Below are 26565 nucleotides of genomic sequence, written 5' to 3'. Positions count from 1 at the left end.
GCTGTAGGGATTTTAGCAGTTTTCTTAATAAGTAAGGGCGATTTAATATCTGTGGCTGATACGAAATATGCAAAGTTAAGATAAAAGTTTTGTAAATTCAATCCAATTCTAGAACACACAAAAATGTGACCTGGGGTCTCCCCTGGTGGTGTAGCGGTTGAGTGCTGGGCTGCAAAGCTGCCCGCAGCCTCTGCAGCACGGGTTCAATCCCGGCTGGCCCACGAGGGTCCCACATGGCTCACAGACCTCTCCTGCCACAGACCTCTCCTGCCGTGCCCGCTGCTCCCCTCAGCAGTATATTTCATCAGTCTGCCTGTTCTGTTCCCCGCTCTAGCTCTGTTGAATTCTCTCACCCTCCCATGCTTCTGACTGTACCCAGTGCTTGTATAAATAAATTAATTAAAAAAAAAGAATATGTTCAAAAATGTGACCTGCTTTTTAATTAGGAGCCAGGATGAGTGAGTTCTCAGTAGAGACAATGCTCTCTGCCCACCCAATCTTATTGTCCGGATTTAGGAAGGAAGGGTTGGCACTTAGCATACCCAAACTGGCTTTTATAAAGTCCAAATTATATGTTTTGACTTCACAAGAGTGAATTTCCAGACTTCAAGATGGAGACAGTAATTCATATTGATATGCATTTAGTGTGACCCTCCCCCCTCACCCAGCATACACAGGTCAACTGGATTCCAAACCCATTTATACATCCAAATGCTCTCGTCATGAGAGACTGCTATTTAGCAAGTCAGGGCAGGGGTGTGAGAGAGAGCTTTAATATCTCTTTTTAACAATCTACAATATTCTTTAACTCTTCTTGCCAGTTTGCACTATACTTTTAAATCCTTTGGAATGGTTTGGTGTTGATGGCAGCAACTAGTATTGATGATCTATTTTATGTATTTTGCAATTAAACAGAAAAACACAATTTGTAGCATTATGGTAAGAATTTTGATATCATATACTCCAGGTGATTTTATGTTTCTCTAACATTTATAGAACTTATACTTCATCTCATATAGCCTTTCTCCTTCTCTCTCTCTCTCTCTCTCTCTCTCTCTCTCTCTCTCTCTCTCTCCCCCCTCCCAACTCCCTCCGTTACTCCTCTGTCCCTCCCTCTTCTCCACCCCAGCAAGAGGTGGCAAACTTATATGAACCTTATTTGCTAATATTCTGAAACACACACACACATTTTTCTCATTCTTACTTACTCCACTATTCATGAAAACTGGATCTAAAAATGAGACAAATCTCTACCATGTTAATATACTCTTAAATCCTCACAATCATTCTATGGAAAAATACCATATTCCTAGACAAGTTCTACTGGGAGAGATAATCTTTGGCTGTTGGTCAATAATCCTTTTAACTTCCTTAATCTTTCTCCAATTCATTTTGACCTATATATCTCAATTCTCTGTAAGTCCCTCCTGCCCTAATTACCATAGATGAGTGTGGTAGTTATGCAAAAGTACTATTCTTGATGAAACTAAAAGGTAATTTTCTCTAACAGTTTATACTCTTTCTGTTGAAACATTAAATTCATCTATTCAGGACCTCCCTGGTGGCGCAGGCAGTTGAGCGCCGCACTGTGAAGCTGTCCACAGCCTCTGAAGCGCAGGTTCGATCCCGGCCAGCCAGCGAGAATCCCACATGGCTAAGCAGACCTCTCCTGTCTCGCCTGCTGCTCCCCTCAGCAGTGTATTTTGTCAGTCTGCCTGTTCTGCTCCCCACTCTGTCTCCAGTGAACCCTCTCACCCTCCCGCACGTTTGGCCTATATTCCGGTTCTTCTATAAAAATAAATAAAATCTTTAAAAAAATAAATTCATCTATTCAACATATATTAATTAGCTACCATATGCCAGGCATTATTCTAGGCATCAAGGATACAGCAGTGAATGAAACAGGAAAAATTCCATACTGTCATGTAAGTAACCTCCCAGCGCACGGTAATATGAATTTCTATGGGAGTACAGTCCTCTGTTAAAAGACGAACTCACTTTAGAGAGTATCCACCTCTTTCTCATCTTTGTACCCATCTCTGGACAAGTATTTGATTATCAGTAGGAAGAAAGATCTTCATAAAAAGAACAGAAAAATCTATCTCTTTCATAGCTTCAGAATGGCTCCTTCTCTTTGCCCAACACACATATACCTGAGGTACCATTTGTCTTGAACTTATTGAAATCTTTCTTTTACAGTATTATGTTTTAAAGAGTAGTCTGTACCTATTAGCCCTCTCTCCTTTCACTGCACCCCACTCTTTACTAAAATTGGATTACTGAGGGTTGACAATTACCTACAGGAAACACCCAAATATTCTTTAGTACCCTCAATCTCTCTAATTTCAGAAAAATAATCCCCCACTGCCACTAGAATGTTCCAGATGGGTATCCCAATGATATTAAAAATTTTTGGATTGGAGCCTATTACCTCCTCCTCACAAGAAGACTCATGTGGAAGAGGATCATGGTGGTTCAGATATGTGTGGGGTAGGGGGATGGACTTGAGGGTCTCTCATGCTCCTGGCTGAAGTGGGAGAAACTGAGAGACACTTACAGTTCTCTGCTCTAGCATCCTTGGAGATGACTGGGTGGTGTGTGAATAGGGAGCCTCAGTGACATGGTCAGGCTGGGTTTGGAGAAATACCCCCATACCTCCACCCCGTGGATCTTTAGTATCTGTCAACCAGTGACCCCAATTCATGCAGAGTCAACCTCCTATTGCCTCCCCAGCTATCTGACTATAAAAAACAAATTATATATTCATAAAGTCTATGAAATGTGAAAATGTCTTCAATGAAAGAATTTTATTGAGGTTAGTATATTGCTGGGCAAGGCTGGTGGACCAGCCCATTGCCAAGAGGACTCAAGCACCTCTGGTGATGCCCTGTGTAATACACATGTTGACTTCACTATGGATCAAGTCCAGAAACTCAATGTTGCAAGTACTCCTGTGGGCTCATGCAGACTAGATGCACAGTAGACCTAGATTCTGAGGCATTTGCCATCTCCTATGTTCTATCCATTATTCAGTTTTATTTTGATTTGCACATAAACTTGCTTACTTTCTAAACCAGCCTCTTGACATGCCTGGTACCTGGCATCTGTCACAAGCACTCATCTCCAGAGCTGTAATCTCAGAACAGAACTTGGGAAAAATCCCAAGAACTTTTACTGTCTCTTGTTTGGAAAGGTTATAGGTGATTGCTTTAGAATCTAAAGCAACTAAAATCATGGTAGTGCTTTTCTGAGGTACAGCATGACTATGGGTTTCAATTTCCTCAAAAATAGAGACCAAATAAAATGCTAAGCAAATGTATCATAAATGAGACTTTGTCCTGAAATGCTTTAATGCATTTAGCCTTTTCAAATGGCCACAAGTCTTCAGAATATTAAAAAATGTAAACTAAGCAATTTACTAGCCAAACAGACAGAAACATAAACTCTAACTTAGACATCTAGTAGAACAAAAAATATAGATTGGCCTATGTATTCCAAAACCCAAATCCTACACTGACATTCATTTTGCAAGAAAATTAAGTGCATTTCATGGATTCATTGTCAACATAACAAACTTATTCTACTGGTTCCCTCTGTTTTCTTTTTTTAATTGAAGTAACGTTGGCTTAAAATACTAAATATAGTTCAGAGTAATAGGGTCACATCCTAACATCTTCAGATAGATGTGACCACACAACACTTACCACCAAGTGAGTGGTGAGGCCACCACCATGGCCCTCCACCATTGTCATCTGGGCCCCTCCACATTTTGCTCACCACCTACCAACTCTCGTAGTCTCAATTTTACAATCAGATTTCTAGGATCTGTTTTTGGTTTGGTTTTATCTGACCTCGTGTTTTGTTTCTCTATATTCCACATATAAGTGAAACTACACAGTAATTTGTCTTTCTCCTTCTTATTTTATTTCACTTGGCATTATCCCCTCCAGTTCCATCCATGTTATCACAAATGGTGAGAGTTCATGTGTTGTTTTTTATATAGCTGAGTAGTATTCCACGGTGTGTATATACCACATCTTCTTTATCCACTCATCTGTTCTTGGGCACATAGGTTGCCTATATAACTTGGCTATTGTAAATGCTGCTGAAATAAACACAGGAGTGTACATACCTCTTCAAATTAGTGTTTTTGCATTCTTCGGGCAGATACTTAGGGGTGGAATTGCTGAATAATATGGTAGATCTATTTTTAATATTTTGAGAAGCCTCCATACTGTTTTCCATAGGGGCCAGTGCATATGCCCACCAATAGTGTAACAGGGGTCCTTTTCTCCACTTCCTCATCAAACACTTACTGTTTCTGGTGTTTTGGTTTTTTTTAAGATTTATTTATTTATTTATCTAACTATTTATTTATTTATTTATACAAGAATTGGGGTGCAGGCCAGATGTGCGGGAGGGTGAGAGGAGTCACCGGAGACAGAGCGGGGAACAGAACAGGCAGACTGACGAAACACACTGCTGAGGGGAGCAGCGGGTGAGACAGAAGAGGTCTGCTACGCCATGTGGGACCCTCACGGGCCAGCTGGGATTGAACCCGCACTGCAGAGGTCACGGACAGCTTCATAGTGCGGCCCTCAAGGGCCACCAGGGGAGGCCCTTTCTGGTGTTTTTGATATGGGTCATTCTCACAGTTGGGAGATGATATCTCATTGTGGTTTTGATTTGCATTTCCCTGATGATAAATGATGTTGAACATTTTTTCATATGCCTGTTTGTCTTCTGTATTTCTTCTTTAGAGAAATGTCCATTTAGCGCCTCCCATTTTTTATTTATTTTTTATTGTTTGTTGTTGTTGTTGAGTTCTCTGTAGATCTTGGATATTAGCCCCTTGTTAGATGTATGATGTGCTAATATTTTCTCCCAATCAGTAAGGTATCTTTTCATTTTAATGATAGTTTCTTTCTCTGTGTAGAAGTTATAACATTGTTTTATATTCTGAGTCTATAAATTTTTTTAAAAAATAAATTTAAGACATTTTTCTACTTCAAATGTATGTGAATAGATTTATTCATGCAACACATATGCTGGGAATACTATATAAATTGCCAAAGTTTCCTCTAAAAGAGATATATAGTCAAATATCAGGAAGAATTCATTAATTCACATTTACTTCTTTTTGGTTAACGCATTGAGCATAATTTTTCATTAAGTATATTTCTGATGCCATCATTAAAAAAAAATCCCTTATCTGAGTTCTATTTTCCAATTTCAGGCAGCTCTTCTCTGAGATGAATAAAAAAAATAATAGTACTTTGTGAATTATTTAAAGTGCATTATGTATAGGGTGAATGTTTAATTTATTGTCAAGACCGGATAAGTTTTGAGAATGAATGGAGTGTTAGGAATTGCATTGAGAAAATGGGCTTTAAAACTGGGACTTAATGTCATCCTAAATATGAATTATATCTTCAATATGCTACTAACAGAATAACATTAAGTACCACCAATGCTAGGTCAGATTATCAGGTCCATAATCCAATAAGCCAAGGATAGACACTACGTATATAAACTTTATAGTGGCAGGAGCCATAAAAGTCCCCATCAACACCATAATTTTAATGTATTTAATAATATTTTATAATTTATACTACCATCACGGTATCTCAGTTGCCAAGAGGTCAGAATTCTAGTGACAATTGTTTATGTCATTTAGGCACTGTTCTGAGGCCCTACCCAGGCTACTGGGTGTAGAAAACCAGCTGCCATCAGAATAAAGTGATAACTGAAAGAAGAGGGAAGATTTAGAACAACTATAAAAAAGAGAGAGAACTAGAATGACAGTGGGGTGCACACTTCACATAGGAAAATTTATGTGTGGCACCAACATTATTCAGTGATGACTATTTTCAGGGAGGATGTTAATACTTTAGCATTTTTTGGTTAAAAGAGTAGGGGAGGGCCTCCCTGGTGGCGCAGCGGTTGAGCGCTGGGTTGCGAAGCTGCCTGCACCCTCTGCAGCCGGTTCGATCCCTGGCTGCTCCCCGGCCACCGGAGGAGGGTCCCACATGGCGAGCAGACCTCTCCTGCCGCCCGCTGCTCCCCTCAGCAGTGTACTTCGGTCCTTCTGCCTGCTCTGCTCCCTGCTCTGGCTCTGGTGAATTCTCTCACCCTCCCGCGCTTCTGACTGTACCCAGTGCATGTATAAACCAAACAAACAAATAATAAATAAATAAATAAGACATGCCTCTAGAAAATTAAAAAAAAAAAAAAAGCTTTTAAAAGAGTAGGGGAGTATGCTAGAAAAACAACCTTCAAAATGTAAGTTTTGGCACATTCATAGGGATTACATTTTAGTTATTTGGAAACTAACATGTGGAATGTTTTATTCTTGGACAATATCTGATAAATGAGGCATCCCTGTACTTCCTTTCATTTGACCTGAAATTATCTCTTCTAAATTCTTCTAAATGGTGCTTTGTTGAAAACTGATCTGAATTAACCCATTCATGGTATCAAAGAACCTGCCCATAGAATCTCTCAATCTTCTACCTAAAATGAAAACTTTAAAAATTAATCTTCACAGGGCAAGCTCTTTCACTCCCTCTATCACTTTAATATCCAGTTTCAAATGTTTACCAGTTATACCAGTTCTTTTCAGGACTTTAAGCTGCATTAATGTATATATTCAAATCATATTCATTACCAGGAGCAGGAAAGAATGGTTTCTGTTTTGCTCTATTCATTCTATTCTATTCAGAGAGCACAAATAATATCTGCATCAATTTTGCTGGTTGGTGAAAATGAGGCCCAACAACTATCTTTGCAAAACCTTTCAGTCTTATTGGGGTTTTATAGTTGAAAAAGAAAAAAAAAACTAAGAAATAGTCATCCATCCAACAATTTTTTATTAGCTGTGCTAGGCATTGTTGTAGGCACATGAAAACAATGGTGAACAATAACTACTAATAAATCATAAAAAGTAAGAAGAAGGTGGAGCAGTGTACAGTGACAGAAAATGATGGAAGACTAACATTTAGGCAGAGGCCAGGTGGTCACTGAGAAACAGGAGATCTGGGGGGGAAAACTCGTCGAAGGAAAAACTTAAGTGGAAAGGTCTTGGGGAGGGTACCTTTTTCTCCACACCTTTGCCAACACTTGTTGTTTCTGGTCTTTTTGATATGAGCCATTCTCACAGATGTGAGGTGGTATCTCACTATAGTTTTGATTTGCATTTCCATGATGATACTACTTAAGTTTAAGTGAAGACAGTTGCATAGTAGTTTCTTTCTTTGAATCATGTTCAACTGTCAAGATGAAGTTGAGGACGAGCATTTGGAACCCATGCATTTGGTTTAACCAGGGTTAGGCCAGAAGTTGAAGGTAGTTCAAATAAGTGACTACATTGACAGACTATGGCAGCTAAGATGGGAAGGAACGACACAAGGAAAACCATCCCTTTTATTATTGAAGCAAAAAAAATCAAATACTTGGGAATAAACCTAATGAAAGTGGTAAAGTACCTATACAAAGAAAACTATAAAACACTGTAAAAAGAAATAGAAGACACAAAGAAATGGAAAGACATCCCCTGCTCATGGATTGGAAGAATTAACATTATCAAAATGGCCATCCTACCAAAAAAAAATTTACAGATTCAAAGCTATTCTAATAAAAATTTCAATGACATTCTTCAAAGAAATAGAACAAATATTGATGAAATTCATATGGAGCCACCAAAACTCCGAAAAGCCAAACCTCTCCTGAAAAAAAAGAAGGGAATGAAGGCATCACAAGCCCAGATTTCAAACTATACTACAAAGCCATAATAATCAAAACTGCATGGTATTGGAACAAGAATAGACACACGGACCGATGGAACTGAATAGAAAATCCAGAAATAAACCCACAGATTTACGGTCAACTAATCTTTGACAAAGGAACAAAGAATATGCAATGGAGCAAAGAAAGTTTGTTCAATAAATGGTGCTGGGAAAACTGGGTTGCTACATGCAAAAGAATGAAGCTTGACTACTACCTCACACCATGCACAAAAACCAACTTAAAATGGATTAAAGAACTAGACATAAGACCTGAAACCATAAAATATATAGAAGGAAATATAGGTGAAACACTACATGACATGCACCTCAGCAACATCTTTAAAGACTCATCACCCAAAGCAGTGATAGCAAAGGCAAAGGTAAACAGCTGGGATTACATCAAATTAAAGAGCTGCTGTACACCAAAAGAGACAGTAACCAAAATAAAGAGACACCCCACCAACTGGGAGAGAATTTTTGCACACAACACTAATGAGAAAGGACTGATCACAAAAATCTACAAAGAGCTGAAGAGACTCAACAAAAACAAAGAAAATAATCCAGTCACAAAATGGGCAGAAGAGCTAAAAAGGAACTTCTCCAAAGAGGAAATGCAAATGGCCAACACGCATATGAAAAAATGTTCAGCATCACTTGTAATCAGGGAAATGCAAATCAAAACTACAATGAGATACCTTCTTACACCAGTGAGAATGGCACATATTAAAAATCTAGCAACAACAAATGTTGGCAAGGATGTAGAGAAAAAGGAACTCTCCTGCACCGCTGGTGGGAGTGCAAACTGATCCAAAAGCAGTGTGGAAAGCTGTGCGGAGATTCCTCAACCTGCTAAAGATGGAGCTTCCATATGATCCAGCAATTCCACTCTTGGGTATTTACCCAGAGGACACAGAATCATTAATTCAAAAGGGCACCCACACCCCTATGTTTATATCAGCACTATTTACAATAGCTAAGCTATGGAAACAACCCAAATGCCCAAAAATAGATAATGGATCAAGAAGATATTGTACATATATACCATGGAATATTACTCAGCAATCAAAAAAGAAAAATTCATGCAATTTGCAGCAACATGGATGGAGTTGGAAGGGATCATGCTCAGCAAAATAAGCCAGAAAGAAAAAGAAAAATACCGGATGGTCTCACTCATAGCAGGAATTTAGAAAACCTAAATAAGAGACCAGGAAAAAGACTAATTATAATAAAGTAAAAATCAAAATCAACAAGCAATTATTAACCAGAAACACACTACGGGGGGGGGGGGAGTAGAGGAGGGATTAGGGTCAAAATAAGGGGGGTGGGAATTGTATGGAGAATATAACCAAGATGAAAATGCATACATTGTGCAAAAACAAAAAATTATGTAAAAAATACATAAAATTAAGAAAATGAAATAAAAAATAAAAGCAAGTAACTCAGAGGCCAGTGTGTTGTAACAATTCATCAATGAGTCAATCCATCCAATGTCATTTTGGCTATGGTTCATTATGATTTGGGTTAGGACACTGCTCTTCCAGTGCCAATGTAATCACATACAAGTCACAGCCATCAAAGTAAAGCCCAATGAATGAGACAGAATTTGAAGCAACATCTAACTTTCATCAGAAAAGTGTTATTTAATTAAGTAAGTTTAAAAACTTCTGCTCTTCCTAATTTTATCAATTTCCTATTTAGAACTAAAAGTTAAAAGAAGAGCCAAGCATATCTGTAATAACAGAATACCTCATCTTTTGTCTAAAATATAAACAGGAGTAACACTGTAGTACTAAAACATATGTAAAGCCATTCTTGTTTTCTTTACATTAATACATAATGTTTTCATTGTTGCTTTCCAATCATAATATGTGTTAAAAGCGCTATTATTGTTGAAAAATATGTTTCTTTCCTTTGATTTGCTCTTTCTGGCAATACAGAATATTTACATGCAAAAATGCAAAACAGCTTTTCTCCTTGTAGATGATTCACAGTTAAGAAAGGAATAGAATTATTTTATATACCATTGCTCCACCACAGATCCTGAGAGTCCAGAAAATTCTTCCACATCTATCAAAAGCAGCAGTTAATGCAGCTGACAAGGACACGCAAAGCCATCAAACAGCAGCCAACCTATTTATAATTGAAGGCTTTCTTATTGAACTATTTTTGGTTTCTGTTATATATTATCTCCACCAGAAATGAACCAGATCCAAATGAAATACTACAATAGAACAACAAAACTTCAGTTTTATTTAGAAAAAAGGCCACCTTCCAAACAAGCATCCCTAATCTCTCAAAGACAACGATAAGGCAATCTGACAGCTTTCAAAAGTCAAAGTGACTTTCAAGCACTGCTATTTAAATGGACGGAAATTTCTACAGATGTCAATGAAAAATTTAAAAAGGGAACTAACACTTTTTTTTAAATGAATGTATAAGACTTTAGGATTTACATCAGATAAAAGCTTGTTTTTTGACATTTTTAAGATTAAAAGCAAAAGCAGACATCTCTTTTCTAAAGCTGTTATTCAAAAAGATTATTCATATAAAAGTAAAACTCTACAGTGCAAATAAAAGCATAAAGCAAAAATTCAGAACATAAAATTTCAAAAGATAAGATAATGCACATGGGTGAGTGTTTCCTCTACACCACAGGACCCAGGGACTAGCGGGACCCTTCTAGTTATTCTTTACAGAAACACCACGGGGAAAGTTCAGTGTTTATCCAGGGAGTTAGACCAACAATTCTGCTAGACAAAGCACATTATTAAGAGGATTCCATTAAGTCAAATGGCATCCGAGATCAAGTCCAAACTGAATGAATAAGAGCTGAAAGATCTTCAGGTACTAAATATTTAAGGCCAATCAAGGCAGAAACACATAGGTAAGTAGACTTGAAAATAAAAGGTGTGGGTAATAAGGGGTCAGGAACTAGAATAGACACAAGTCAAAGTTGAGTTGGTAAGGAAGAATGTGGCAATAGAAAGATTCAAAAGACAGCAGCCAGGGCCTCCCCTGGTGGCACAGCGGTTGAGCGCTGGGCTGCGAAGCTGCCCCGAAGCCTTTGCAGCGCCGTTCGATCCCCAGCTGCTGGCGAGAGTCCCACAGGGCTTGCAGAACCCTCCTGCTGCGCCCGCTGCTCCCCGCTGCAGCAGTGTATTTCGTCAGCCTGCCTGTTCTGTTCCCCGTTCTGGCTCTGGTGAATTTTCTCACCCTGACTGTACCCAGTGCTTGTATAAATAAATAAATAAATCTTTAACCAAAAAAAAAAAAAAAAAGACAGCAGCCACATAAGAGGAGGACAGAGTCATGTTGGAAGAGGTCACATGGGGTGGGAATTGTATGGGGGATATAACCAAGATGAAAATGCATATATTGTGCACAAAGGAAAAATGATGTAAAAAATACATAAAATAAAATTTAAAAAAAAAGAGGTCACTCAGGTCTAGGGCTGCTTACCTCATAGCTGACAGAGGCCTGGCTGGACCCCACGTCTCTCCCTGCAAGTCTGTCTAATGTTCTTTCTTATCACAGAAGTATAAGCGTTACTTCCTCAGGGAAGTCCCTCTCGGTCCTAAGACTACATTGTCCATACTGGTCTATTCTCATAGCTTCCCTTATTTCCCTTCTAAGCAGTCTTAACACATATTGTTACCATGAGCATTAAAAGGAGTTAAGAGCACAAACTCAGGAGTCAAACTGAGTTTGAATTTCCTCTCTCCAAAATACAAAACCTATCTAAACCTCTACAAAGACAATAAAAGCACTTACTTAAGAGATGTTGAGAGGAAACATTGAAATAGGCTTTTATAAGAATGTTTGCCACTCAGTTCAATAAGGGATGGCTATTTTTATTTTTTAATTTAATTTTATTTTCTTAATTAGTGAGGATAATTAGGGAAAGACAGCCAACAAAACACATTGTATGACAGACCCCCCCCCAACACAGGATGTGCCCCTTGTCAGCCACTTAGTAGAAAGAAAAACCCATAAAATTCATAAACATTCTATATAGTTAGATGATGTTTCTTAAATATAGGCAGTTCTTGCTGCACACTGTTCCAACTACCATGAATTTTAGTTTTCACGGTTTTTAATTATAAAACCTCAGTGTGCCAACATGGTTCACATTTCAGTTACTATCACCTATCTACGGGGATGAGTCTATCTAATTAAAAATATTACAAAACAGTGAGATACTTGAAGTGGAGATATATGTGGCTAAACCATCCAACAGTTACCTAACTGTAAAAGATTACAAAACGATTTCAAAATTACCTCCTCTTTTCCTTCTTGAATGATCAGGTCAAAGCAAAAATCAGACTCCTTTCTTGCTCAAGTAAATTCCTGCTCATGATATTTTTAAAAATCAAAGATTTCCCTAAGAACAGCCTATCCAAAGCTGTGCAACTTCTACAGTTGCTGAACAGTAAGGACTGGTTACATTTAACTGGCTTCTCTTTCCGAGGTCTTTTTTTTTTTCCCCTTAGATTTATTTATTTATTTATACAAGCACCAGGTACAGTCAGAAGCACCGGAGGGTGAGAGAATTCACGAGAGCCAGAGCGGGGAACAGAACAGGCAGACTGACAAAATACACTGCTGAGGGGAGCAGCGGGCGAAGCAGGAGCGGTCTGCGCACCATGTGGGACCTTTGCTGGTGGCCGGGGATTGAACCAGTGCTGCAGGGGCTGTGGGCAGCTTTGCAGCTCAGCGCTCAACCGCTGCGCCACCAGGGGAGGCCCTTTCCGAGGTCTTGACATCTGGATTTTTGATTAAAATGTTGTCCAATCCCTTAGCCATATAAGGCACACTTTCAGAAGATGGTACAGGGCAGTTAAAAATCATGCCAAAACAGCACTCTGACTGGAAATTTTTATAGTACTTTATTTTCAGTTTATAAACTAATAAATGCAGATAACATGGAAATTCTACAGACCCTGCCAAGCGTGGTCCACTATTCTGGGTGAGCTCTCTATTTAAGCTAATGTGGTGGTGGCACTATTTTATTTTCAGCTATATTTGATGAGAAATAAAACTAATTCATATTTTTTTTAAAAACTAGGTTAAAATACTTTTGACCCTTTATGTCTGGATAAATGATGATATCTTTTCTTCCTTGTATTTTCTATACACATTGCCTAGGTCATTTTATATGAAGCCCACTTTGTATGAAGTTCAACCGAATTAAACTGGTGATACTGCATTTGCAAACTAGCCCAAAGATACAGACACTAATGTGATACCTTTTCCTTAAATAAAAATTCTCCTAAAAGTACAAATACACTAAAATTGCATACTTCAGTGAAGCAGCCATTCACTTAAATGTTGTGAAAAGGCCTTTTGGTTTATCTAAGCTTTTTTTTTTGTTGTTTAAAGATTTATACCCCAGCATACAAGAGCTGGGGTACAGACCAGAGATGCGGGGGGTGAGAGGATTCACCAGAGATAAAGTGGGGAACAGAACAGGCAGACTGACTGAAATACACTGTTGAGAAGAGCAGCGGGTGAGACACGAGAGGCCTGCTTCACCATGGGGGTTGCTCTCTGGCCAGCGTGTAGATCAGTGATCGAACTCGTGCTGCAGAGGCTGTGGATTGCTAGTTTATTAACTTTCTCAAGGTTAATATTCTGGGACTATCTTATAACAGGTTATTTTAAGACATTGCTAGTTAATCCCATTTCATATGGCTTGAAGCGAAATGATTTTTACTCCAGAGAAAATACTATTATAATTAATTTTGGTTATTTAGCACAGTAGCATTTGAATAGCAGAGATTCAATTTTTTGTTAAAGTAAATATTATCTGGTTGTTACTTTGATTCCCAAATAATTTGACCTTATGGTAGTTCGTAGCTTCTTAAAGGAATTCTGGAGCTCAGATTAACTTATAATATATTACATCTCACTCTATTTTTAGAAAAGTTGAAATAATATCTACTGAACCTCCATTCTAGGAAAATTCCTTATTAAATGTTATGTTTCCGGAGAATGCTGTTGAGCATTAGCCACTTAAGAGACTTTTCTTCTTTGTGAGAACCCCCTAGTACATTTTTCTCAGAAGTTTTCAATTCCATGAGTTTGAACTAGTGACATTTAAATTTTTATTGCACTGTATCCTGTTCTAATTGTGATTTTCTCCTTACATGCTCTCCTAGAAAACAGAGTCCAGTCAAGGGCTCTCTTTAGGAGGTATCCAAACCCTCACAGCATGCACTGTTTTTCCATAAACTTGACCTCTAGCTTCATCTCACTTTCTTCTTTTATATCCCTTCACAGCCAATTCCTACTCTGAAAAAATCTTGCATTTAAAAAGTGACCTTTGACTTGCAATAGTTTCTCCTTCAAAAATATGGAAAAAGCCCCATGGCCTCAGCATAAGATAAAGCTAGGAAATGCCAATGTTTCAGAAAAACTGTAACAAAAGAAATAATAATTTGTTGCAGGCAAGATTCACCAATGAAGGTGATGGATGAAGTGGTGGATGACGGTCTGAAGAAGAAATAGGGTACCTGCATAGTCTCAAAGTATCTCCTCAAGATATTTTACACATGATAAGATATTTAATATATTACAAAAGCAAACAGTAACTTTACAGCAGAGAAATGTGGCAGATCTCACTTGAAATTCAATGATCAATATTAGTGTGACTAAAGATATTTATCAAATTCTTGATAAAATGCACTCGAGAAAGGCACAATAGCAATTCTGTAGTATTTTTACCAAAAATGCAGAACCTCAATCTAATAATCATGAAAAAACATTAGACAAACCCAAAGTGAGAAACATTCTACAAAATAACTTGCACTCTCCAGGAGTGTTCAAGGTTATAAAAAAGACAGCGTGACTGAGAACTGTTACAGATTGGAGGAAACAAAAGGTCTATGACAACTAAATGCAACGAGATCCTAGGCTGCATCCTGAAACGACGACAAAATAGTGGGGGAAAGGTGGAGGACACACAAGTTCTGTAGTAATCTACCTGTGTGGATGTGAAGGGTGAGCCAGTGCTCACTTCCTGGTTTCCAGGAATGTAACATGGATAAATAAGACATTGACATGGGGGAAGCTAGGTGATGGATGCAAGGGAATTTTCTACACTACTTTTGCAAATTTTCAGTAAGTGTAAATAAAAAGTTCAAAAGAAAAATTTCAAATATCCATCTTCAATGTTTTTCATAAACCATTACAATTTGCTCTAAGGTAATAGCACTCCATTTTTCTCCTTGGGCTGCCTCAGAAAATTCTTTGTATTTAACACCAATTTAAATATTATACATCAAGGACCATCTTTTCCATAAAACATCCTCTCATTACTAGGGACCTTCTGAGACTGCCCAGCCTTGCACCCTAACCTAGAATTTCATATAGACTTTCAAATTCTTTTAGGTTTGTAGTTCTCATTTAAAAACTCATTTGAAAAAATCTTAAAATTACTCATTCAATATTAATGTAAACTGCAAAATAACACAAGCAACTGTCACAACATTCAAAGACACTGATGTTTTATGAGATATTTTTCATGACCCAGGGTTGCCTCCTTAGAGTATCCCTACAGTGTCTACTGATCTGTTAAATTCATTCAGTGGGAACAAATGTCCATTTCTTTGCCAAGAGAATACCATAAATGAATATTAAAAACAGTTCTGTTAGCCAAAATTCACATCTGCACACACTTAAAATGTAGCTTTTCTTGTTCTGATAATAATTTGTAATCTGAAAAATACAAAAAATATTACACAATACTCTCCACCTGGCTGGTTAATGAGTATTTTAGTCATAAATATGATGGTACAGTCTATAATGTTATTGAAATTGATTAGCATACTCTAAATTGTAGAACTATGTATTTGCATGGGTGCACACTAGTAACTTATGGGTAGATAGCACAGATATATATATATATATATATATATATATTCTTGGTTATGAATCAGAATATAAACTATTTTAAAAAATGGGAGTTACATTTTCTACCCAATTTGGGGATTCCGATACTTTAAAAGAATTATTCAACTTATCAAACTAATACTGTTTTTATTTTCTTGACATTGGTTTACATCACTGTATAACAGTTCAGAAATATAGGATTTCCCCCCTTCAGAGGATGTGATCACATCACACCCACCACCAAGGCCCCCATAGTCCTCTGCCATCATCCACTGCCCCCCTCCACATTTTGCTCTTCACAGCCCCCTTCCCCTCTGCTAGCTTCAACTCTGTAGTCTGTTTTTTAGGGTTTATTTATTTATTTATTTATTTTTTTCTGACCCAAATAGCTTGTGTAAAATAGAACAGAAATAACAAGTGTTCACAAGGATGTGGAGAAAAAGAAACCCCTGCCTGCTGTTTGTGGGAACGTAGACTGGTCCAGCCCCTATGCAGAAGAGCTTTTCTCAAAATTTTCTTCCCTGTGGAGAAGAAGGTTTCTCAAAATATTAAAAATAGATCTCCCATGTGATCCAGCAATTCCACTCCTAGGTCTCTACCCGATAAATACAAACACAGTAATTCAAAGGAATATATGTACTCTTATGTTCACTGCAGCACTATTTGCAATAGCCAACTTATGAAACAACTTAATTACCCAAGGACAGGTGAATGAATTAGGAAGCTCTTATGATACACAATGGAATTACCATTCGGTTATTAAAAAAAAAAAAGAGAAGCTCTTGCCACTTACGACAACATCTATGGAACTGGAGGAGATAATGCCAAGTGAAATAAGTAAGAAGGAGAAAGAAAAATACCAGATGTTTTCACTTGTATGGGAAATGTAGAGAAAGAAACTAATATTGTTTTTTAAAAAGGTCATTCATTCACTGAGAATGACATGCCACACACACTTTTTTTAAAAATAATTTTTTAACATGTGCATAGGATAATTATACTATGGCCTGATTTCTATGCTGTTTTGCAAAAATTTCATATTATTTACGTAATAGAGGCTATCAATCCAACATAAGTTATATATGTTTTATGTGATGAAGGCAGACAATAACAAAACTTCACATGCATTTTCTCATCATGTGTGAGCGTGAGTAATGGCTATATGAGGTGGAGAAATTGGAACTGTTGGTGGGAATGTACACTGGTGCAGTAACTATGGAAACAATATGACGGGTTCCTCAAAAAAGTAAAAATTGAGTTACTAGCTGATCCAGCCATTCCATATATGAGTAAATCCCTCAAATATTTGAAAGCAGAAACTCAGATATTTGTACATCCATGTTCCTAGCAGCGTTATGCGCCAACGCCAAAATGTGGAAGCCACCCCAGTGTCCATTGACAGGGTGAACAGATGAACAAAATGTCATATAGACATACAATGGAGTATTAATCAGCCATTTTTAAAATAGAAAATTCTGAAACATGCTACAAATGGATAAAACTTCAAAACATTCAGTTAAGTGATAAGTTGCAAAAATACAAATACTGCACAATTCCACTCACAGGAGTGGATCAAGCACATTCAGACAGCAAGTGATCAAGCACATACAGACGGCAAGAATAACAGTGAGGACAGGGGTTGAGGAGGAGGAAATAGGAAATATAATTAAACACATGTGTGCCTAATGGGTATAGTTTCAGTTTTGCAAGATGTAAAAGCTCTGGAGATGGATGGTAGATAGTTGCACAACCATTTGAATGTACTTAATGCCACTGAACTGTATACTAAGAATTAAGTGAATTAAAATAAGCAATAAGAAATAAAAAAAGAAAGGTAGAAGAAGAAAAATGGGATAATGCAAATCCTTGGCCAGAACGCCAAGGAGCTGTGGTGACTTCACTTTGGTGTGGGCACTGGTATTTGGTAAGTTATTAAGCAAGGGAGGGAGATGTTATAAGTTTGCAATTTCCCTCATTGAGAAGGGATTCAAGTCCCCACACCACTCCCCCCCTCCCCCAACACAGACTGCCAGACACCATCCTGGATGTTCCCCAGGGAATGCTTTCCAATAGATCTTGCAATGACTCTGACCTCAGTTACAGGTAAGCTCTGCTTTGCTTGTTCTACTATACCCACCCCATTAAAATAATTTTCTCTGAGGGAAGGGGCTGTTCATATGTTGCCAGCACCTATCAGCAACGAGATTTCTTTTTTGGAAGCATCACTGTCTCAAGAACACACAGGGTATCTCAGTCTTACCTTGTTCTCTTTGAGGCCACATGGTTTTGCTTCCCTCTGGGACCTCAGACTACCAGCCTGCTCTCTCTCGGGGGCAGTTCCACTTTCCCCTTTCATCCCTATCAGACTCAGGCTTGGCTTTCTTTGGGAGAGGAGAAGTCTACAGTCAGAAATGCACACATTTCTTTTTTGCCCCCATGGAGATCCAAGAAGCAAAGAAGAGGGCCCTCTAACAGGCTGCAGAACAGGTCAAGCTTCAGCTTTTCTGTGATGCTAATGAGGGCACAGCCTCCCTGTCCTCACAGAAAGATGGCTTGGGCTAGAGGACAGGGGATTTGAGAACCCTACCACCTCGCAGGCAGGAGTGAGGAGGGACTGGTGACATCACAATGGCATCACTTTTGTTTCTGATGTCAGTTAATGTCATGACAGGACTGAAGGCCACACATGCTTTTCTTTATGACTCTGGTCTCCCAGGGGAAGAAAAGGGGAAGCAGACTGAAGATGCCCTAGGGTTCAAGGGTACAGCAACAGCATAACTAGATGGTGGTTTCTATACATCACTGTTCCACTCACAAAATTGTTACAATAGAGAACATTAAGAAAAAAAACTGGTAAATTTGAAATTCCATGTAACCCCATCCCACTGAGAAAAGAGCGAGCATGTTTCCAATTCCCCCCCCCCCATGTATAAGCTTATCTAGGACTTACTTTTTCTTAGTTTCTCATCCCATATAAAATTTATCAGAAAACTATGTTGGTTCCAACTTTAAAATCTACCCAGATTCTGACTACCTCCACCAGGTCCGCTCTGATTTAAACTTCTTTTACTGGATGACTACAGTGCCCTTCTAATGGATTTCCCACTCTTTCCTCATTACTATAAGAAATTTCAAGCCTGAGTCAGATCATATCACTCCTGGAATAATACTCAAATGTTCTCCCATTCCTCAGAGTTAAACTCAAAGTCCTTACAACAGCTTCAAGGACATATAATACACAGGACCTTTGGATCCTTCAAACCTCATCTTCTATTGTCTCCCCTGTGTCAACTCTGCTCTCTGCACCCTGACTTCCCTGCTGTCCCCTTAACCATGCCAGCCATGATTTTTGGGTCTTTGCTCGATTTGTTTGCTATGCCAGAAATTCCTTCCTCTAAATATCTTCATGACTAACCTGACACCTTCGTTAACCTTTCCAATAAGGTCAACCATGAACACACTATTTAAATGGTCCCAACCCTAGTACTCCAGGCCTTCCTTGATCTTCTCTGTTATTTCTTATTCAATAGCAGTTAGACACGTTTTAAAATTTGATGTTTCTTATGTAGCATGTTCAATCTCACATGATAGTGTGAGCTTTGGGAAAGTACTATCTGCCTATTTTGTTCACTGCTATATTAAGTGTCTAGAACCAATAGGCCAGGCATCAAATGATGAGCATGCTGAGACTGTGCCATTATCTGCTAATTGCCCCTCAATATCCAATCTTCTTTACTTAAAAAAATTATCTCCCCCTCACCAAATTTTCAGTGCTGCAGATACTAACAAGTCCCAGGTGTGACCCTGGAACTAGGATTTCTCCAGTGGAATGTGAGTGAAAATGATGTGCATAACTGACACAGTACTGCCTGAAAAGGCAATGTTTTGTCCTCCTCACATTCTTTTTCCTCCTTCTGTTGGTTGGGAAATCAACTGGAATATCTGTCCTCAAGGGGGTGATGGAAGCTCCATGTGAACATGATAGAGGCATCCCACCAGCCAGCCTGAGTTCCTAAATGACCTAGTGAAACAAAACCATTTGTTCCCACCCTTGGGTCACACTAGTACCTCTAAATTGTTATGTGAGAGAAAAATCAACTTTATGAATTCATTCATCCACTGTATTGGGGGCTCTTTCTTACAGCACTTAGGCTCACATTGACAAATATGAAGACCACACACCATTAATCTCTTTTGATTTATCACCATAGTGATTCATGCTAATAGCAGTCTTAATATCAAACCATCTTTGCATTCCTGGAATAAAACCAATATTAAGTAAATAAATAAAACCAAATTAAGTCCAAAAGTAATTGTATATTATGTTTTAAATGATTCTTTTACCTAGTTTTTTACTTTATGTTTTTACAATATTCATAAGTAAGATTAATCTTTTTTATAGATATATATTGTTTGGGTTTTAGTATAAATGTTATGCTAAACAAGGAAAGACTAACAAATGAAAAGACATTTTAAAATTCCTTTCAAAAAGGTTGTAACAATTTATATTCCCATTAATAAGTAGCATTTTAGAATATTTATTCATTGTGCCCTTAGTATTTGATATTATTAATTTAAATGGTGGTAGTATTTTAAATGATTTGCTGATTCAATACATGAAAAATAGTAAATTATCTTAATTAGTATCTACTTAATTACTCATGAGGATGAAAAGATTTACTTTTTTGGGTCATGTACTTTCTCAATTTTTTGACTGTGTCTCAAAATGTATTAAATTTAGTTAAATTAATTGACCACCTTTAATATTAATTTATTTAATCATCACATTCGTGAATTAGGAAACCCCATTCCATAGGGAGTAATTCCTTTTCATTATGAACAATGGCTAGAATAAGACAACTCTCAGGCCAGAGCTCTTCCACTGTTCTCTGCTCTCTAATCCCTTTGTAACTTTGGACACTCAACCCCGAATACTTAATGTCCATCAGCTCACCCCTTACAGAAAGTCTCTGAACAAAAAAGACAGGAGTATGAATATGGATTCTCAGTCTCTTCACTCCTATTTCATTGAGTCTCCTAATAAATGGAAAATATTTTTGCTCTAAGTATATAAAATACTACTGAAATGTTGGTGTGATGTTGAAAATATCCATAAAGGCTAGTTGGAATATTAAAATAATTAGTTATCTATACTCTAAGGTCAGCATTACTGTCAAAAAGCTACTGATTTAAAATATGTAGTCGGGCTTCCCCTGGTGGCACAGGCTGTTGAGCGAAGTGCTGTGAAGCGGTCCGCAGCCTTTGCAGTGCAGGTCCAATCCCCGCCGGCCGGCGAGAATCCTACATGGCACGGCAGACCTCTCCTGTCTCACCCGCTGCTCCCCTCAGCAGTGTATTTCGGTCAGTCTGTCTGTTCTGCTCCTCACTCTGTCTCTGGTGAATTCTCTCACCCTCCCGAGCATCTGGCCTGTAGCCCGGTTCTTACATGCATGAATAAATAAATCTTAAAAAAATAAAATAAAATATGTAGTCATCACAGTGGTTAATAATGAACTCATAGGAGATAATAAAATAAAAGCTGCTTCCAATACATTAAATACACCCTAATAGTTAGGGTAATCATGTAACAGCACTCAAACTGGAACAGGTTTAAGTGTAAAAGAGGTTGGGGGAAATGGTAAATCACCCAGAATACTGGGACTCTCCTGGGTAAATTGAAATGTAAAAGCACCCTATTTGTGGTAAACTATCAAGATAGTACATAAATTATTACTTTATTATTATTTGCAAGAATTTCATCATTGATGAAGGTACTAATGAAATACAGATAGTTTCCATTTCATTTTATTGTTATTAAAAAAAAAAAAGATGCACTATCTGATAAGATGCTTATAGGTTTGGCCATAAGCAAAATAAGTCAAAAGGATTGTACAATTTTCAGTATTTACCTTAAATACACACACACATACTCACACGCACACATGCAAAAATCTCCACAAAAATAAAAATGAACACACACACACACACACACAAGCACTGGGCACAAGTGCCTGTTCCCAAATCTCTTGCTCCCAAATCTCTTACTTTGTGTATCAATCTCTGAAGATGACAAATAAACCAAATTACTATCTTTTGTTGCACTCATCTATGGGATTTTTCCTTTCTTTTAGATAGAAATTAAGTCCAAAAAGAGAAACCAACAACTTCTGATTGGTAGAACTCCTACTTACAATAGTAGAAAGGTAGGCTAGAGAATGACAATGGAGGATTAATGTTGTAAATTTTAAATGTTTAATTTAAAAATAAATGATTAATTGATAATTATAGATTTTATTTTCAAATAATCTTAACAGAAAAAATAATGCCTTTTATTTTCTCCAAGTAAAATGTAGTTTTCTAGCCTAAGAAAACTAGACTTTGAAGTTAAGCTATTGATTTGTTCTCCCAGTTTGCTAGAAAATAGGAGGGCTCTTTAACATGCAGCCAAAGCAGCAGAGGAGAAAACAGTTAAAGATTCTCTGGGAAACAGGGAAAGCCATTCTGCAGGGAGCAGCACTTTCCATCTATCCTTGAGTCTCCACGTCAGCATTGAGGTTTACAGCTCCCCTCGGGGGCAGTAAAACCTGAACAATGTAAATATTTGAGCAAGGATGATGCTAGATACACTGCTCTTTTTGTTTAGTAAACAAACATTCCAGACATTTTTCCAGTATTTATTTAGTGGAATCACTGTGAAACAGGTGCCTCCTATCTGAACCAGAAAAAGCAGAACGCTGGGGCTTGATGTAAAAACCGCATCTCTAAGGATCACACAATTTCTCAGGTTATAAAAAGAGATAGGTAAACTGATTTAACTGAAATACTTGGTCTGGGCTGATTAATATATACTGTCCAAATGACAAAAACATAAAGTCCTAGCTTTTGTATAAAATAAGACCCTGATCATTTCATCATTTAAAGAAGGTTTACAATTGAGGTCATTTGAAGATACTTATAATTGAATATAAGTGAACACCAATTCATTACAAAGCACATACACACCCAGTTTCCCCAGTTGTCATTTGTGCATATTTTTTCTTCTGTAAGTTCATTTATTGCTATGTTTAGAGGTGTCATTAAGACCAGTCTCAAAGTGATGGCTTTATACACCCAGAGGTAAATGCCAACTTGAAGTTCATCAACATTAATGGAACTGTGGAAATTATACTGGACTTTGTCAATCAACTTATTGAAATCAAAACTGGTTGAGGATAATATTTATTTTAAAATTTTAAGGATATAAAACTTCATATTTTTAGCAAAGGAAAAAGTTACGGGAAAGATCAAAGTAAAAAGAACAGAATTCAGATTAGAACTACAGGTTAAGCCAAAATGACAATGTCTTCATAAGTTAATATTAATCCTTTAATTATAAATTTCAAAGGTTTAAGTAGTTTCTATGACCTTAGCTTCAAATAATTATGCCATATGGAGCTTTTCTTAAATTTGAAAAAGATGCTGAATTGTTGCTCAAAGACTTTTAATGACTTCAGGCTGGCAGAATTCCAGTATAATCCTTCAGATACCATTAAAATTATAGACCAGGAACCCAAGCTGGTAAGTGCTATGTCAATTTCATAAGAGCATAAGAGCATTTTACTTAGTAGGGTACAGTGTGGAAATGTTTGATGTGTTCGTATATTTTTAAACATCAAATCTTAAAGCTTAAGACAACTACTTATAATGGAGAAGTCACAAAGGAAAAGATGGACAGGATATATTAAATACCAATAAAATACTTGTGTCTCATAAAATGAAAAGGCAAATGGCAAAAATTCTTGTCACAAAGGTAAGAGCTTTATCATGTTAAATATAAATCGAGTTTAAATATGGTGATGAGAAAAACATAAAACCCCAATAGAAGAGAATTAGACAGTAGACATGAGCAGGCAATTCTCAATGAAATATAAATAACACAACTATTGTAAATGCTCAACCTCACCTTTAAAAATACAAATTAAAAATATTAACTGGTTTTCACCAAAAGAATACTAAAAATTAAGAAAATTATTAATAACAACAGGGACTGGCTAGATAAACAGATATTCTTTTTTGGGGGGGTACAAGTTAGTGTAACTTTGTAAGCAAATTTGCCAGGTAATTTACTGGGATCTTAAACCATAGGGAAAAAATACTGATAAAAATTTATATATGAAGATGCTAATCTACCTCAATTCAGACAGAGTTCTTTAAAGCTAAATATTTTTAAATAAAGGCATATCAAAATTATGCTACATCCATAAAATGGAGATTGTAAAATCTGTATTTTCAAAGAATTTCAAATGACATTGGAATATTCTTAGCTAACTTTAAAAAATGATAAAAGTATTTACTTCTTATGATCTGTTAGAGAAGTTAAAATAACTATTTTTCATATACTCATTGAGTAATTACCATTGGTTTTCTCTGGGTAGTGGTAGTAACATGGACTTTTATACTGTTATTTTCTGAAATAGCTTCCACTTCAAGAAAGGTTATTTTAAGAATAGTTGAATAGATTTCTTAAACACTGGTAAAATTTAAATACCAAAGTTTTCATCAGTCTTCCAAAAATGACCCACTACCATCACTTAGCAATATTCTTTAATTTTTCATGGGTTCATATTTTATGGACTTTGTTTCAATTTTGTTTGAAAAAAAAAATTGAAAGGCTAGAAAACCAGCTTTCACTTTGCAAATGTCAATCATTTACTTTCTTGGATTCTCTCAAGTAGTGTGACCTTGGGGAGGTATTTCATGTTTCTCTTAACTCAGAGCCATTGAAGGGATCATCTGGGTCTAAATCACTGCTGACAGCAACTCAGGTAGGCTCTGCGCTGAGGAATTCTCTTAGAACCTGAACGTTGTAAGCTACTGAGGCAACCCAGACCCAAAGGGGAAGTGACGGATTATTTATATTCTGGTGTTGTTTTCCTCTTCTCCCAGAACCTCAATTTTATACTTAATGTGAAATTTTAATTTCTAAACCCCTCAATTCTAACTCTATTTTGAACTGCTAGCAAATATTTTAACTTTTAGATTTATTAAAATACACTTTCTATAAGAGAGAGTGAGAAGAATTCAAGTAACAGAATCACCTACCAGTGATTTATTAGTGTTCAAATTTGTATAGCAATAACTCAAATATCTCCTAGTTTGTAAAGAAGAATTAAAATTATGTTTGAAAAAAGGTTCATGCTATATACTTAATAAGGAATTACAACACTGAAAAAAATTTGATTTAGAAGATAAATTTAACCTACTCAAAGTATTTATAGTGGCTTGAAACCAAATTTGGATGAATCAAGACAATTTAAAAAATATATTTACAGAGGCCTCCCTGGTGGCGCAGGCAGTTGAGCGCCGCACTGTGAAGCTGTCCACCTCTGCAGCATGGGTTCGATCCCCGCCAGCCAGCGAGAATCCCACAAGGCAAAGCAGACCTCTCCTGTCTCACCCGCTGCTCCCCTCAGCAGTGTATTTCGTCAGTCTGCCTGTTCTGTTTCCCACTCTGTCTCCGGTGAATCCTCTCACCCTCCCGCACATCTGACCTATACCCCAGTTCTTGTATAAAACAAATAAATCTTTAAAAAAAATGTATTTACATTATCACATTCACAGTGGCTGTAATGAATTTCTCAGTTCGTCATCAGACTTGTATTCACTCACTTAACATTTATGAATGCCGATTTTGTACGCAGCACCAAAGAGGATCCAAAGCTTTAGAAACTAATATTTCACAAAAACTGCTTTGAGGGAACTCACAGTCTGGGTCTTCACTGCATTTGAATATGCTAAACTCCTTTTACTAGTAAGTGAAAAACATTTATCAATTGGAAATACAAATCACTCTTCCTATCAAGAACCCAGCACTTGTATTTTATCCCATGGACTTTGGCGTTGCCTAATTCTGCCAACTCAACAAATTCATGGCATTAAACTCTGGCCCACATCCCTTTTTCCAGATTTTCTCTGCCAGCAAGTCCCTGAATTCTGATTAGCACCAGGCACCTTTATCTGTGTCAGCTAAAATGACTGTGCTGAAACTCTGTTTCTAACTTCTCGTATTGCATTATCAGCTCACTTCAGAACATTATATTCTTCCAGGTTTATATGCCATGTTCTCTCCCCTACTTACAGAACTCCTACTCTTCCAGAGCAAATTTCCTTCCTCCTCCTCCTTTCCATCCATCCATCTGCTCAGCCTGGCAGTTGCACCTTCCTGAAACGCCTCCTCTGAGTAGACGACTGTGGTTCTTTACCAAGAAAACAGATGAAATCAGATATAAACTCTTCTCAATCCTCTTCTTTCTTCCTGCCTCCTGGAACATCATGGATCCTGTATTTTGTGTGATTTATTCATACAAGGCAAGTACCTACTGTGTGCTCAGTCTTCTAGGTACTAAGATAGACAAGGTCACATTAATGGAACTTAAGTTCTAGTGAAGGGAAATAGAAAACAAAGAAGCCAAAATATAAGTCAGATGATTTCTGACAGTGGATGGAACTTTGAAGGTGGTAGAGGTTGGCAAGCCTTCAGATTAAAGACTCAAGAGGTCAGGGAAGAACACTCTGAGGAGTGCAGAGTGAGGAGCTGGAGGAGGAACCATAAGACGATCCCAGGCAGACGCAGTCCAGCAGGGGCCTGTGAACTCCTGGAGGCGGGAGAGAGCAAGGACTCATTCAGGAACAGGCCCAGGGGCGAGGGTGCTCTGGGGCTGGTAACTTCATTCACACCCTCAGCTCTGCGATCACGAGCCAGTGGATATCTACAGTTCTCTGCACCATGAAGCTCTTCCCTTTAGTTCCTTCTCATGTATTTCTTTTTTTTTTTAAAAAAAAGATTTATTTATTTATTTATACAAGCACTGGGTACAGTCAGAAGCACGGGAGGATGAGAGAATTCACCAGA

The 26565-nt window shown here is 37.5% G+C and overlaps 1 protein-coding gene across 1 annotated transcript in view; it reads right to left on the bottom strand.

Moving 5' to 3' along the window:
• CEP112 (centrosomal protein 112) overlaps nt 1–26565 on the bottom strand; it is a gene marked incomplete at both ends in the record, with an annotated part of 340823 nt that overhangs the window by 101200 nt on the left and 213058 nt on the right. The window contains one exon of the mRNA XM_084238043.1: nt 25792–25909. Coding sequence (XP_084094169.1) covers nt 25792–25909 — 118 coding nt within the window. The remainder of the gene's footprint in view (nt 1–25791; nt 25910–26565) is intronic.

The sequence above is a fragment of the Talpa europaea genome, assembly GCF_964194135.1.
Source record: "Talpa europaea genome assembly, chromosome: 7".
NCBI lineage: Eukaryota > Metazoa > Chordata > Mammalia > Eulipotyphla > Talpidae > Talpa > Talpa europaea.
The sequence above is the reverse complement of the archived record's forward strand: the minus strand, read 5'-3'. Positions and strand labels throughout refer to the sequence as shown.